Here is a 16,261-nt window from a genome sequence, read left to right on the forward strand (position 1 = left end):
GCCCACACATTTTCAGCCAAGTGTCAATTTCACTCAAGATAGGCCCCCAAACAACAACATTGATAATCACAGAATCTTGAATTTGAACTAACTTTATGCTCTTCAAAGCATTTTCAAAAATTACTTCATTTGATTCCCTCTTCCTTAAGATTAAAGTTCTCATTTTCAAGAAATTTTTTTAAACACCAGTCCCTAAGCAGAACACATTGTTTAATTACCTTGAAGGAGTCAGTTAACCAGAGTAGGCTATAACCTAAAAGCATGGGGATAGAATTTTGCTCGTCCTTCTAAAGAGGAAAGACTTTTCATTTTGGTGGCAACAACAGCTTTTGTGAATTAGAAAAACCCGAACCTACCAGAAAGAATGAGAGTAAACATTCAGCTAACCCCAATGACCAGGGGGAGGAGGAGCGGAGAGCTTGCAAATCCCCTTACTCACCGAAATAGGCCCCTTTTGTGTGGTTTCCTGCGGAGGCAGCATTCAGGGCTGCTATATATACAGCGGCCCTCCCCCTAGTCCCACACAGCGCCCAGCGAACACCTCCTGCTCCCTCATCGCCAGCATGGGAAAGGTAAGTGCGGGGAACCTTTGCGCCGCCTTTGCCCCGTCGCGGCATCTCCAGCGGGGCTGCAAATCGCTTCATGCTCCCACACCTTCCATTTTGCAGATCACCTTCTACGAGGACCGGGGCTTCCAGGGCCACTGCTACGAGTGCAGCAGCGACTGCCCCAACCTGCAGCCCTACTTCAGCCGCTGCAACTCCATCCGCGTGGACAGCGGCTGCTGGATGCTGTATGAGCGCCCCAACTTCCAGGGCCCCCAGTACTTCCTGCGGCGCGGAGACTACCCCGACTACCAGCAGTGGATGGGTCTCAGCGACTCCATCCGCTCCTGCCGCCTCATCCCGCCAGTGAGCCTGGTTCCGTCTTTGTCTTCCGTTTCTTTGGAAATCAAAGCCATTAAGAAACAGCATTCTTCAACCATATCATTCTGATTAGACAGCAGGAAGTGGGAGTGAGCCCAGGACATGCAGTCCATTCTAGAGGGATGTCTCAGATGGGAAGCCATTCTTCGTGAACTCTGTGGTGGTTTTTTTTTTTTTTAAATCACAGATTCCCAGTGTTTTATGTTTTAAATGTAGTCAAAGATAAAAAGACGCATTAAGAGAAAGCAGGTCATAGAAGAGACTAAAGTTATCCTAAAGTTCAAGATATTTCTTTTTTTTTAATTTAAGTATAGGTGATTTAAAATGTTGTGTTAATTTCTGCAGTACAGCAAAGAGATTCAATTATACATACATTTTTATATTCTTTACCATTTTGGTTTATCACAGGATATTGAATACAGTTCCCTGTGCTGTATAGTAGGGCCTCCATTCTATATACAAAAATTTGCATCTGCTAACCCCAAACTCCTACTCCAAGATCTAATATTTTTTTAAAGTGGTCGTTACAAGCCGTGTCAACTCAGAAACCCAGTATATCCAAATTTATAAATACAATCTGGGTCTGTTTAATTGATAAAAATACTTTTGCTTGCTTTGACTTACTTTTCTATTCGAATATCCTCCTAGAGAAGACAGGCCCCCTGATTTCTATTCTAATTTTGTAATCAGTACCTATTAGCTTGCTTAGGGGTAGGAATCAGAGGAAAGGCCTCATCCAAACTAAAGTTTGAGATCCAGTATTTCCCAGAGAGTGATTGCAGAGTTCTTAGAAGAATGTGTGGAAGTTGGGGAATCGGGGGTGGGATAAGTGTCATCCAAACTTCACGAAACATCCAAGTTTCATGAAGATGATTCCTGCTGCTGGGGAGTGAGAAAGGGGAGGGTAGGAGGTCAGAAAGGAAGCTTGATTGTCACATAGTTTGAAATTTGAACTGAAAATGAGGTTACAAAGACAGAGGTAGAGAAAATGTGCCATCTTTTTTTTTTTTTTTTTAACAAGAGCTTCATAATCCTTTGTTCCAAAGTAAACATGAAAACCAAAACATTGGTCTTACAGAAAATAACTAAATTTTTGTTCCTTTTTAACAAAAGTAATAAATCAAATGAGGCTTCACTTTCCAATGATGCTCACTTTTCTACTTGGAAAGGAACTTTCTCTGATAAGAAGTCCTAAAATAATCAATCTTATTTTAGACCAAATTTACTTCTCAAGGAGAGAGGGTGGTACATAGCAACTGAAGGGCTGCCGTGTTCTGTTTCTAACTTAGCCCAGAAGTTGTTAGACTCACAGGTGGGCGATGAGGGCAGGGAAGGCAGCTTAACCTGCAAACATGGTTGTTGTAGACTTGGACTGAGAGAGCTTTGGGGCAGGTGTGACCAGCGAGTGCAGCGGCTAGAACTTTAATTTCTCTCTACTTGTGTCCATTTCCTTTGTCTGTTCTGTCTGTCGCTCAGCACACCGGCACTTTCAGAATGAGAATCTACGAGAGAGATGACTTCAGAGGACAGATGTCAGAGATCACAGACGATTGTCCCTCTCTTCAAGACCGCTTCCATCTCAATGAGGTTCACTCCCTCAACGTGCTGGAGGGTTCCTGGGTCCTCTACGAGATGCCAAATTACAGGGGAAGGCAGTACCTGCTGAGGCCAGGGGAGTACAGGAGATATCTTGACTGGGGGGCAATGAATGCCAAAGTTGGTTCTTTAAGACGGGTGATGGATTTTTATTGAAGTTTTAAATTCTCCACTTTTCTCCTTTAGAATCTAATAAAAGATTTAGCTTGTGTTTCTGGCATGAGTAGAGTCCTGCCTTTCTTTTCATGTATGGGGTCTTCATAAGCAATAATTGCATTTGACCAGACATGATGACATGTTTTCAAGATGGGGAACAACATCTCGTAAGGGGAATTAAGTAGAGGATATTACTGCCAGCATTCTTTTAAAGTCTAGACCATGTGAAAGTATAGTCGCTCAGTCGTGTCCGACTCTTTGTAACCCCATGGACTGTAGCCCACCAGGCTCCTCTGTCCATGGGATTCCCCAGGCAAGAATACTGGACTGGGTTGCCGTTCCCTTCTTCAGGGGATCTTCCCAACCCAGGGACTGAATCCGGGCCTTCCGCATTGCAGGCAGATTCTTTACCATCTGAGCCACCAGGGAAGCCCTATATCTAGACCCTGCAGGCTCAAAGTTCAACTCAACTGGGTCAACCCACTTGTGGTTAATCTTACAAGGATATATTTACAATTATAATAATATTAATAAGTATTTGTTGAAACACCTCAAGTTATCCCTCCAGCTTATCCCACCATCTTCCCTATTTAATCTATTTTACCTAATCAAGAAGGTCATCCTTAGCATCTTGACTCCTACTTTAGCTCCATACACAAACAAACAAACAGGTCATTTCACCTACTGCCCTCCTTATCTTTCTAACAGCCTCCAACCATTTCTCTCAATTCCATGTCCAACATCTCATACCTCCATGAGATTTTCATGGAACTAGAACTCACTGTATCTTTGCAGTATATGCTTTGCAGAAATTTTTCAGGATTTTTACCAAAAACACCAACACATAGGAAAATTCTGCCTCCTATCACTTTAATAGGAGTAAAGTATTATGACATATCTTGTCATTCTTGAGAGGGAATGAGTTGTTTACGGTTTCCCCAGTTAGGGAGCTGACTGTGGCTCAGATCATGAACTTCTTATTGACAAATTCAGACTTAAAGTGAAGAAAGTTGGGAAAATCACTAGACCATTCAGGTATGACCTAAATCAAATCTCTTATGATTATACAATGGAAGTGAGAAATAGATTTAAGGGACTAGATCTGAGAGACAGAGAGCCTGATGAATTACGGACAGAGGTTCGTGACATTGTACATGAGACAGGGAGCAAGACAATCCCCAAGAAAAAGAAATGCAAAAGAGCAAACTGGTTGTCTGAAGAGGTCTTACAAATAGCTGTGAAAAGAAGAGAAGCCAAAAGTAAAGGAGAAAACGAAAGATATACCCACTTGAATGCAGCATTCCAAAGAATAGCAAGGAGAGATAAGAAAGCCTTCCTCAGCGATCAATGCAAAGAAATAGAGGAAAACAATAGAATGGGAAAGACTAGAGATCTCTTCAAGAAAATTAGAGATACCAAGGGAACATTTCATGAAAAGATGGGCTCAATAAAGGATAGAAATTGTATGGACCTAGCAAAAGCAGAAGATATTAAGAAGAGGTGGTAAGAATATACAGGACTGTACAAAAAAGATCTTCATGACCCAGATAATCACGATGGTGTGATCACTCACCTAGAGCCAGACATCCTGGAATGTGAAGTCAAGAGGGCCTTAGGAAGCATCACTACGAACAAAGCTAGTGGAGGTGATGGAATTCCAGTTGAGCTATTTCAAATCCTAAAAGATGATGCTGTGAAAATATTGCACTCAATATGTCAGCAAATTTGAAAAACTCAGCAGTGGCCACAGGACTGGAAAAGGTCAGTTTTCATTCCAATCCCAAAGGAAGGCAATGCCAAAAAATGCTCAAACCACCACACAATTGCACTCATCTCACATGCTAGTAAAGTAATGCTGAAAATTCTCCAAGCCAGGCTTCAGCAATACGTGAACTGTGAACTTCCAGATGTTCAACCTGGTTTTAGAAAAGGCAGAGGAACCAGAGATCAAATTGCCAACACCCGCTGGATCATCAAAAAAGCAAGAGGGTTCCAGAAAAACATCTATTTCTGCTTTATTGACTATGCCAAAGCCTTTGACTGTGTGGATCACAATAAACTGTGAAAAATTCTTCAAGAGATGGGAATACCAGACCACCTGACCCACCTCTTGAGAAACCTATGTGCAGGTCAGGAAGCAACAGTTAGAACTGGACATGGAACAACAGACTGGTCCCAAATAGGAAAAGGAGTATGCCAACACTGTATATTATCACCCTGCTTGTTTAACTTATATGCAGAGTACATCATGAGAAACGCTGGGCTGGAAGAAGCACAAGCTGGAATCAAGATTGCCAGGAGAAATATCAATGATCTCGGATATGCAGATGACACCACCCTTATGGCAGAAATTGAAGAAGAACTAAAGGGTCTCTTGATGAAAGTGAAAGAGGAGAGTGAAAAAGTTGGCTTAAAGCTCAACATTCAGAAAACTAAAATCATGGCATCCGGTCCTCTTACTTCATGGGAAGTAGATGGAGAAATAGTGGAAACAGTGTCAGACTTTATGTTTTGGGCTCCAAAATCACTGCAGATTGTGACTGCAGCCATGAAATTAAAAGATGCTTACTCCTTGGAAGGAAAGTTATGGCCAATCTAGACAGCATATTAAAAAGCAGAGACATCACTTTGTCAATAAAGGTCCGTCTAGTCAAGGCTATGGTTTTTCCAGTGGTCATGTATGGATGTGAGAGTTGGACTATATAGAAAGCTGGGCTCCAAAGAATTTATGCTTTTGAACTGTGGTGTTGGAGAAGACTCTTGAGAGTCCCTTGGACTGCAAGGAGTTCCAACCAGTCCATCCTAAAGGAGATCAGTCCTGGATGTTCATTGGAAGGACTGATGTTGAAGCTGAAACTCCAATACTTTGGCCACCTCATGGGAAGAGCTGACTCATTGGGAAAGACCCTGATGCTGGGAAAGATTGAAGGCAGGCAGAGAAGGGGATGATAGAGGATGAGATGGTTCGATGGCATCACCGACTCAATGGAAATGAGTTTGGGTAAACTCCGGGAGTTGGTGATAGACAGGGAGGCCTGGCGTGCTGTGGTTCATGGGGTCGCAAAGAGTCAGACAAAACTGAGTGACTGAACTGAACTGAGTTACCCTCCGCTCTGAACTCCTGCCTTGTCACTGAGTGGATCCACCGTGACCTAAACTGGTGACATACTGCCTTTTCCTTTAACTCCTGAACCCTTTCTCACAAAAAGCAATAATGGTGCAGCCAGCTTTGTTATAGAGGTTGTGAGGGTGAGATGCCAGTTTAAATCATAACAACACAGCAATATCAAGTTTCATATTAAGAGGTCCTGCTCTAGTCTGCAAGTTCCAACCTGCTCTTGGGTGGCCTGTCTTTCTCATCCCTGCTCCTCTCTTCTCTGTTCTTAGGTATACCCACATGGTTGTTCACTTTTTATAGAGCCCTCAAGGGCTCCATATCTACTGCCCTAGTGGCTTATTACCAGAGCAAGCATAGAATTTGTTACTTAACCTGAGTCATTTTTGAGAGTGAAATTGCTTTTTATTAAGGATTGCACTGGGGCAAGAGGCATTAACAAGGACTGTTCCAGGCAAACTGGGGCACAAGGTTAGGCTTTTTATAAAGTTTCCTTCCCTGGAGGTTGCTGTATTATTTGATATTAATTGTTCCTAAATTCCAGTTCTTATAACATCTTCTCATTTAACCGAGCATGTATACGATACAAATGCCACATTAATTACCAGGAAGAAAGCAGGTGCATGGTAAGGCCAATTGTGGACTGGACTTCAGTTCAGTTCAGTCACTCAGTCGTGTCTGACTCTTTAAACTCTTAAGACTTTTGTTGGCTTCCTGGAGATATTAGCCAGGATCCTCTATTTGCCAATAATAATGCAACAAACATGAATGAGAAAACCAAAAGCTTCTTGGAGTGCTGAGCTTTAATGTTATTTGTTTAATAGAAATAAAATCACAAACTTCACATATGGAAATTATCCTGAAACATTGGAACTGAAAGCACATAAAATTAGAGACACTGCTAATTCCTACCTCAGGACCTTTGCATATGAAGTTCCTTTTGGCTTATAATGACTTCTATATTATCTCCACGGGCTGGCTTCTTTTGGACAATAGGTCTCCCTACAAATATCAACTTCTCTGGAGATGTCATATGACCACAACTCTCACTCCATCTGAAGTGGATAACACCCAACTCACTCCATCTGAAATGATTTACCTGAAATTTTATCTTTTACTTGTTTAGTGTTCCTCAATGAGATGGGGAATACATGTAAATCCATGGTTGATTCATGTCAATGTATGGCAAAAACCACTACAATATTGTAAAGGAATTAGCCTCCAGCTAATAAAAATAAATGGAAAAAAAATGCTATCTGAAATGTTCTCTTTTACTTCCTTAGTGGTTCTCTTCCTTACTAGAATGTAAAATACCTGTGACCAGCTGCGTACCCATTGTCTGAGTGCAATCAAATGTTAATTGAGTGCTCTGTGAATAAATGTGAGAATCAAATGAGGTATAATAAATGGAAATGGTTCTATAAAAAAAAATAAAAATGCTTCACTGAAACCTTTTGGGGACTTTGGGGTTTGGGGGGCATGAGTCACCTGTCTCCCTGCATGGCCCTGCAATAAACCTTTCTCTGCTCAAAGAAAGAAAAAACTTAGAGACCTTGCTTCTCATTGATCAGGTCTGCAAGTTGCTTCTCTTTCTGAGGTACAGGCAAAGGGAACACTCAGTTCAGTTCAGTTCAGTCACTCAGTCATGTCTGACTCTTTGCGACCCCATGAATTGCAGCACACCAGGTCTCCCTGTCCATTATCAACTCCCAGAGATTACTCACTCATGTCCATAGAGTCGGTGATGTTATCGAACCATCTCATCCTCTGTCATCCCCTTCTCCTCCTGCCCTCAATCCCTCTCAGCATCAGGGTTTTTTCCAGTGAGTCAACTCTTCACATGAGGTAGCCAAAGTATTGGAGTTTCAGCTTCAACATCAGTCCTTCCAATGAACATCCAGGACTGGTCTCCTTTAGGATGGACTAGTTGGATCTCCTTGCAGTCCAAGGGACTCTCAAGAGTCTTCTCCAACACCACAGTTCAAAAGCATAAATTCTTTGGAGCCCAGCTTTCTATATAGTCCAACTCTCACATCCATACATGACCACTGGAAAAACCAGAGCCTTGACTAGACGGACCTTTGATGGCAATTTAATGTCTCTGCTTTTTAATATGCTGTCTAGATTGGCCATAATTTTCCTTCCAAGGAGTAAGCGTCTTTTAATTTCATGGCTGTAATCACAATCTGCAGTGATTTTGGAGCCCAAAAAAATAAAGTCTGACACTGTTTCCACTATTTCCCCATCTATTTCCCATGAAGTAACAGGACCGGATGCCATGATTTTAGTTTTCTGAATGTTGAGCTTTAAGCCAACTTTTTCACTCTCCTCTTTCACTTTCATCAGGAGGCCCTTTAGTTCTTCTTCACTTTCTGCCATAAGGGTGGTGTCATCTGCATATCTGAGGTCATTGGTATTTCTCCTGGCAATCTTGATTCCAGCTTGTGCTTCTTCCAGCCCAGCGTTTCTCATGATGTGCTCAGCATATAAGTTAAACAAGCAGGGTGATAATATACAGTGTTGACGTATTCCTTTTCCTATTTGGGACCAGTCTGTTTTTTCATGTCCAGTTCTAACTGTTGCTTCCTGACCTGCATATAGGTTTCTCAAGAGGTGGGTCAAGTGGTCTGGTATTCCCATCTCTTGAAGAATTTTTCACAGTTTATTGTGATCCACACAGTCAACGGCTTTGGCATAGTCAATAAAGCAGAAATAGATGTTTTTCTGGAACTCTCTTGCTTTTTTGATGATCCAGTGGGTGTTGGCAATTTGATCTCTGGTTCCTCTGCTTTTTCTAAAACCAGGTTGAACATCTGGAAGTTCACAGTTCACGTATTGCTGAAGCCTGGCTTGGAGAATTTTCAGCATTACTTTACTAGCATGTGAGATGAGTGCAATTGTGTAGTAGTTTGAGCATTCTTTGGCATTGCCTTTCTTTGGGATTGGAATGAAAAGGGAACACTCTCCGCCCTCTAATCCCAACATAAAGAAAAAGTCAATGATGGGGAGAGGCTGGGGGAAGACATTATGCTCAAACTAATTTCTAATCTTCCCTTCCCCATTCTCTCTGTCCTCTCTCTAAACACTGGGATCTTGAACAGATGAGAGTCTGAGGTGAAACAAAGAAGAGATATCCCTACAGGAACTCACTAACCTTCTCCCCATGAAGATGAACCACCAATTTGAGAAAACCCTGGTATCAGTTTACATACTCTACACACACAAGTATTTCCTATGTGTTCTAGTTTGTAACAAGTTCAGATTTTAAATCTTTTCCTTCCATCTTGTCCTCTTTTCTCCCTTTGAATCCCTAGTGTCTCTGGCCTGACTAACCTTATAAAAGTTCCACCAAACAAAGAAACTGAAGTAGCAGCTATTCCAGAAAAGTGTCAAGACCCAATCTACCAAGTCACATCCTCAAAACTTTCTCCTCTCTATGGGTTCCCTCTCCAGTTTTCCTGCCCTGATGTCAAGGGGTATGTACTGATGTTAGCAAATGTCTTACTCCCTTCCCTCTGGACTTTTGGAGTTCAAATTTTCTTCTTTAGGGGTTTGTTAAAGCAAAACTGACAATCACAACCACCTGTTGCTCAATGAAAAATTAACCAGTCAACCTAAAAAGGATTTGGAAAATTTTTATTTGAGTCAAATTATAACCTGGGAAGAGCTTCTCAGGAAGTTCTGAGAACAGTTCAGCCTGTTAGAAATTGAGACACTGTTTATATAAGTTTTCTGAGGCTGGTGCTACGATGATCATCTCTGAGCTCTTACCCAGTCTCCTTCTTTGAGAGCGCTTGGTCTTCATGGCCACCAACCAAATGACATCTTCTCAGTTAATCACGCATGTATACGATACTAATGCCACATTAATTACTAGGAAGAAAGTGGGTGCTTGGTAAGGCCAATTGTTAACTGGATTTCAGTTCAGTTCAGTTCAGTTTAGTCACTCAGTCATGTCCGACTCTTTGCGACCCTATGAATCACAGCACTCCAGGCCTCCCTGTCCATCACCAACTCCCAGAGTCCACCCAAACCCATGTCCATTGCGTCGGTGATGCCATCCAGCCACCTCATCCTCTGTCGTCCCCTTCTCCTCCTGCCCCCAATCCTTCCCAGCATTTGTGTCTTTTCCTAATACGAAGAGTCAGCTCTTCATATCAGGTGGCCAAAGTATTGGAATTTCAGCTTCAGAATCAGTCCTTCCAATGAACGCCCAGGACTGATGTCCTTCAGGATGGACTACCTTGATCTCCTTGCAGTCCAAGGGACTCTCAAGAGTCTTCTCCAATACCACAGGTCAAAGGCATCAATTCTTCAGCGTTCAACTTTCTTCACCGTCCAACTCTCATGGACTTCAGACACTAGCAAAACCCTGGAGCTGGCCACTGCTGTTGTGACACTGATGTGGCATCTCAGGAGATATAACCACTAGAATTATGAAGGAGCAGAGGACTTAGGGGACGACACAACTTTTCTGTTTTCTCTCTTTTGCTTACTCATCTTGCCTATTATAAAGTCCCATTAAATAGATCAAATGCAGGGTGCTTTTCAAAGTTGAAATTTGCAAATGCTGAATTTTGATGTGAGTGTGTAGGCCTGATGTGCTGAACATTTGAAATAGGTCCTTTGGACTACTATAGTGATGAATTTCAGATGAGGGAATAACATTCATATCCCCCAGACATTTATTGAGCAAACTTTATGTGCCAGTTCTTTCTGCCAGTTAGTGAGAATACAAAAGTAAAAATGGATAGGGAAAGGGGAGATAAATTAGGAGTTTGGGATAACATATACAGATTAGCATATATAAAATAGTAAGTAAGGGCCTAATATATAGCACAGGGAACTATACTCAGTAACCCATAAGGGAAAGCATCTGAGAAAGAACAGATATAAATATACATATAACTGAATCACTATTCTTAAAACTAACATAACATTATAAATCAACTATACACACACAGAAAGGAAGGAAGGAAGAAAAATAAAAGAAGAAGGAATAAACCAGAACAGTGTTTTTCAAAATTTGGTCCAAGAACAATCTGGTGCCATCAGTTAGAAATATAGACCCCTAGAGTTTTTTCCAGATCTAATGATGCAGAATCTTGGAAAAAAGTAGAGCCATAGCATTTTTAATAAGCACAGGTGATTCATATGCACACTGGAGTTTGAAGAGCACTAGGTGATTTCTTTTTTTTTTTTGCACTTTTCATTTTGAATGGGGGTATAGTCAATTAACAATATTGTGATAGTTTCAGGAGAACAGGGAATAATAGACTCAGCCATATATATACAAATGTATCCATTCTCCTGGAGAAGGAAATGGCAACCTACTCGAGTATTCTTGCCTGGAGAATCCCATGGACAGAAGGGTCTGGCGTGCTATATAGTTCATGGGGTCTCAATAGTCAGATACCACTTAGCGACTAAACCACCATCACCACCATCCATTCTCCCCCAAGCCCGCCTCTCATCCAGGCTGCCACATAACATTGAGCAGAGTTCCACAGCCTTAGGTGATTTCTGAAGTTCCTTCCAAATCTACACTTTCTTTGTGATGGAGACATTTTTAAGGCATCTTTGAAAGGATTGAACGTTTTGAGAGAGATAAATGGGTTGAAGTCATCCTTAATAATATTTCACTATGACTAATACCAAACAGTTATTCAGTGCTCATTTGTGCCCTGTACATGCCCAACACATTAAACCCATAATCCCATTTATGCATGTCAATGTCCTTCAGCCAAAGACCACCAGAAACACCTGCATTAAACAAGAGGGTCTGTTACTGGTAATATCAGCAGAGAGAACGTACACCATGGGAAGCATGGACTGTCTTGCGAGGCTTAGAAAGAACTATGAAAGGATTTGTACTTTGGTTAGGTGAATTGGGAAAGTGTCTAAAAAACAAGAGTTGACTTGATTGGATGGGACAGCAAGGGTAATTTTATGATTGAATATCTTAATAAATCTACTCATGGGGAAGGGAGCAGAGAACAAAGATAAAGCTGCAATTGATAAAGAAGTAGCAGTTAATCGTTTTGACTGAGAGAGGGGGTGTCTGGTACTTTGTGGGTGGCACACTGGCACATTTGTTTCTGCCCATGCTGAGATAAAATTATGAAGCGGCCTTATTTTGTCTCATTTCATCATGGTCTCAGGGTAACCTTTCCTGAAGTTGGTATTTTGTGAGATTCTTTTTGTCTAGCAGGGAAATATGGCCTAGCTCTTCTAAGGGCCAGGCCAGCTCTGAAATATTAGAAGCTGCCCTTCCTTCCTTTCTCATTCCACATAGTATATCCCATGAGGTAAGTATTATGAAATAACTCCTGCTTTGAGAACTCATAAGGCATGGCCAAGTTCACCTGGCTACTGAGTGGACATTCCAAGTCCACGAACTTTTACCACCTTCTCCCGGTAAAGGGGAAGCAATCTATGAAGCAATATGCTTCTCAGTCTTCAACCCAATGGCCATAACAACCTTTCTTTTGGTCTGTATCACAACTTGGCTGCCAGGGGCTAGACTCCAGTTACATGAAGTGTACTCACCAAAGAGGAAATTTAAGAGCTATGTCCTAACAGGCCAGCCAGGTCAAAACTAGCAAAAATCAGAACCCAGATTTGTGTCGTGCACTGGCTTGACAAGAGCTGTGGAGAAGGAATTCTTAGATAGAGTGCTCTCTATCCTCCAGGAAAGTTAGTGCCTGTGGCATTCGCTTCACCCACAGCCTCTCTGGAATTCTAGGGACCCATCCATAAGGGCATAGATTTTTCCCAGAAAATACACGAGGCATAACTGAATCATATGTATACAGAAGTGAGTCTCAGGTCAAAAGTTCAGCCTGATGCGCTGATAAATTTATAAAACACCAAGAATCCAAATAAAAGCAACTCTAGGGACTCACCCAGAACCCGTACAGGACAGCGTTAGAATATACCAGAGAATGAGGGCAGGCTCGACAGGCATTTCCACTGAATGCAGCACGTAAAAGGGATCCAAAAAAATCCCCTTACTCACCCCCCGGGGGCCCCTTTTGTGTTGTTCTTGCCAACGCAGCAGCCGCCCTGCTATATAGACCCGGCGCGCGGCTGGGGCCTCATCGCCCTGAACTCGCATCATCCGTTGTCCATCAGCCATGGGCAAGGTAAATGGAACACAAGGGAAATAAAATGCAGGGGGAAATGCCTTTATACAGGATTTATTACGGGGAGCCAATGGTTTGATTTTGAATTATTCTTTCTTTGCAGATCACCTTCTACGAGGACCGGGGCTTCCAGGGCCGCTGCTACGAGTGCAGCAGCGACTGCCCCAACCTGCAGCCCTACTTCAGCCGCTGCAACTCCGTCCGCGTGGGCAGCGGCTGCTGGATGCTGTATGAGCGCCCCAACTACCAGGGCCCCCAGTACTTCCTGCGGCGCGGAGACTACCCCGACTACCAGCAGTGGATGGGTCTCAGCGACTCCATCCGCTCCTGCTGTCTCATCCGCGACGTGAGTTCCCCTTGATTCCAATCCTGCCTCCTGAGTGTCCACGATGGGTGTTAAGGCACGGAGGTTTTCCTTTAAATACACCTAAGAGTTAAGTGGCCTTTCGGAAGCTGACAAAGCCCGGTTAGATCTAGGTGCGCGCGCGTACACACACACGCACGCACGCACGCACGCACGCACGCACGTGCGCGCGCCAGCAGAGACTATAAGAACAAATTCCCTTAGGGAGTCAGTTTTGTTTTTAATTTTTACAGCCACTAGGTCAATCAGAGCTTGTCTGTAACAAATGTTAATATCACAGCGGATGTAAGGCAAGTGGGAGCCAGTTGGGCATAAGAAGGCAGTATTTCTAACAAGCCAGTTTTTAACCTATAGTAAAGGAATTGATAATGAACAAATCTGATAGTTTCAAGTGCAGACTAAGTCTAATGGACAAGTCTATTGTTAATTAAGCCGTTCAAAGGTATTGTCCAATTCTGGGGAAAGTAATTTTTCTTAATTTGGAAAGTCAATTGAATTCTGGTTTCAGACTATTTAAACAAAATTTCCACCAAAGGTGTAGTTTTTAAAAATCTTATTTTAGTGGTAAATTTATGTGTATATGTATATACATGCGGGCTTCCCTGGTAACCCAGCTGGTAAAGAATCTACCTGCAACGCAGGAAATCCCAGTTCGATTCCAGGGTCAGGAAGATCCGCTGGAGAATGGATAGGCTACCCACTCCAGTGTTCTTAAGCTTTCTTTCCTGGTGGCTCAGCTGGTAAAGAATCTGCCTGCAATGTGGAAGACCTGGGTTCGATGCCTGGGTTGGGAAGATCCCCTGGGGAAGGAATCAGGCTAACTACGTCAGTATTCTGGCCTGGAGAATTCTATGGACTGTATAGTCCATGGGGTCCCAAAGAGTTGGACATGACTGAGTGACTTTCACACACTCACATATACATTTGGGAAATAATACTCATATTAAAATATTAACAAAATACTTAGCATTTTCCTCCCAAATATAAGTTTGAGTTATCACATAAGAATCAAGAAATTAGGGAATTAAGTATTAGGAATCAAGATATTTGATTTCTTGATGGAGTCTAAACCAGACCTTCAACCTCTTAAAAATTCCACCTCCCACAATAAAAAAATGGAAACTGAACATGCAAATATTTGTTAATATTTGCTAGTAGAATATGGATCACAGCAATTTCAGAGTCTCAGTTCTGACATTGCCCACCTCATGTCCCAACCTGCCAAGTTCATCTCCTGTTTGATTGCATTTTCTGCTCCTTCTCTGTGTGGACCGAGCAGACAAGCTCCCATAGGCTGCGGCTGTATGAGAGAGAGGACCAGAAAGGCCTCATGGTGGAGCTGAGCGAGGACTGCCCCTGCATCCAGGACCGCTTCCGCCTGAGCGAGGTCCGCTCGCTGCACGTGCTGGAGGGCTGCTGGGTCCTCTACGAGATGCCCAACTACAGGGGGCGGCAGTACCTGCTGCGGCCCCAAGAGTACAGGCGCTACCAAGACTGGGGGGCCGTGGATGCCAAGGCGGGCTCTCTGCGGAGGGTGGTGGATTTATACTAAAATAGGTTCACACTACCACTTTCTCATTTTGGAATCTAATAAAGTATTTAGTCTGTATTGTTGGCAATCACTGGCTTCTGTTTTTCTTTCATTGTGTACCAATTAATCCACCTGTAAATGCTCCCAGTTAAAGGCTGAGAAGTGGATACAGTGGGGGGCAGGGAGATCTCTTCCAGAAAAGAATCAAGGTAGAATGAGTTTTGAACAAAGGTCAGGAGTGGAGGTGGAGAAAGGAGGGAGCCTGTCTGAGAAATAAAGGCAGATTGAAGGAGAGAAATGGTCGATTTCTCTGGTGGCCCAGTGCTTAAGAATCTGCCTCACAATGCAAGGAAATGGGTTCATCCCTGGTTGGGGAACTAAGATCCCACATGCAGCAGATCTACTAAGCCCTCATGGGGCAACCACAGAGCCCCTGTACCACCTCAAGGAAAGAGCCCACATGAGGGCAAGGAAGAACCTGAGTGCTTCAACTAAGACCCTGTGCAGCTAAAAAATCAATAAATATTCAAACGAGAGAAATGGGAGGGGGCGACTGGGGAAAAGCCACATTCAACTGAGGGCCTAAGGAACAGCTTTCCAGCAGTTTCCTTCTGACCCAAGAAGCAGTCGTGAGCCACGGAGAGACACAGATGAGTGGTGAAGGGCAGCCCATTTGCAAAAAGCCTGATTAGACTACATAAGGAATTGTAGCTTTGCTTCACTTTCAAGCAGAGTATTATATAGCTAATGCCAGGGCTGCCATCAGTCATTGGCATACTTTCGGACTCAGTTGAAGACCCTCCTTCTTATTCCAAAATAACTCCTGATTAGAGTGCACCTCTTGGCCTGTTCAGCTACTGGACCAAACACTGTGTGAATTTCAGAACCTGCAAAGTGCCCAGCTAATGGAAGTAAATTAATGACATAGACATTAACATTCTAAATAGATTTGCATAATATAGTGTGCTGCAAACAAAAGGAAGTTCTTTACCAAAAAAAGGGCTCAAATTTAAAGGCACATTAAAGAAAGTCATAATTTCTAGAGTGTTTTGAAGTAACATCTGCTTGCTCTGCATATTTTTACCAATACTGAATATGAAGCAAAGCTCTGCATAGTTTTTTTTTTTCTGCATAGTTTTTAATTGAAAATTCTTTCATCAGAGAAAGTTGTTAATATTTTTAATTTGAAATTTTGCTTCCAAAGTGAAAGTCTCTCATAACCTTACTACTTTATGCATCCTATAAAGAAAGTGGAGGAGTCCTTCTGAGTCCCCCTTTTTATTCCTAGCCCTTTTTTACACTTGGTGGGTATGCTTCTCAAAATGTTCCCTCATTTATGTAGCTGTCTCATGAAGCACATGCTTTTTTTCTCTACAAGAATGAAATTATGCTGAACATATTAGTCTGCAGCTAGCTTTTAAAGTGTAA

General features: G+C 42.6%; 2 protein-coding genes across 3 annotated transcripts; both read left to right on the top strand.

Moving 5' to 3' along the window:
- The first annotated feature begins 471 nt into the window (after nucleotides 1–471).
- Nucleotides 472–2,678, top strand: LOC136163240 (gamma-crystallin B). Its single transcript, XM_065927679.1, has 3 exons — nucleotides 472–572; nucleotides 669–911; nucleotides 2,403–2,678. Exons 1-3 carry the CDS (start codon nucleotides 564–566, stop codon nucleotides 2,676–2,678), a joined length of 528 nt encoding a protein of 175 aa, XP_065783751.1. The 5' UTR covers nucleotides 472–563.
- Nucleotides 2,679–12,929: 10,251 nt separating this feature from the next.
- LOC136163241 (gamma-crystallin C) lies at nucleotides 12,930–14,854 on the top strand. 2 transcript variants are annotated; one of them, XM_065927680.1, is made up of 3 exons: nucleotides 12,930–12,938; nucleotides 13,042–13,284; nucleotides 14,579–14,854. In XM_065927680.1, exons 1-3 carry the CDS (start codon nucleotides 12,930–12,932, stop codon nucleotides 14,852–14,854), a joined length of 528 nt encoding a protein of 175 aa, XP_065783752.1. The 2 variants fall into 2 exon arrangements, with proteins under 2 accessions (XP_065783752.1, XP_065783753.1); XM_065927681.1 differs by having other exon boundaries at nucleotides 14,582–14,854.
- The last annotated feature ends 1,407 nt before the right edge of the window (nucleotides 14,855–16,261 follow it).

This window comes from Muntiacus reevesi, chromosome 3 (genome assembly GCF_963930625.1).
Source record: "Muntiacus reevesi chromosome 3, mMunRee1.1, whole genome shotgun sequence".
NCBI lineage: Eukaryota > Metazoa > Chordata > Mammalia > Artiodactyla > Cervidae > Muntiacus > Muntiacus reevesi.

Coding starts and splice junctions, on each gene's coding strand:
- LOC136163240 (XM_065927679.1), top strand. Junction 912..2,402: donor CCTGCCGCCTCATCCCGCCA/GTGAGCCTGGTT, acceptor TCTGTCGCTCAG/CACACCGGCACTTTCAGAAT.
- LOC136163241 (XM_065927680.1), top strand. Junction 13,285..14,578: donor CCTGCTGTCTCATCCGCGAC/GTGAGTTCCCCT, acceptor GTGTGGACCGAG/CAGACAAGCTCCCATAGGCT.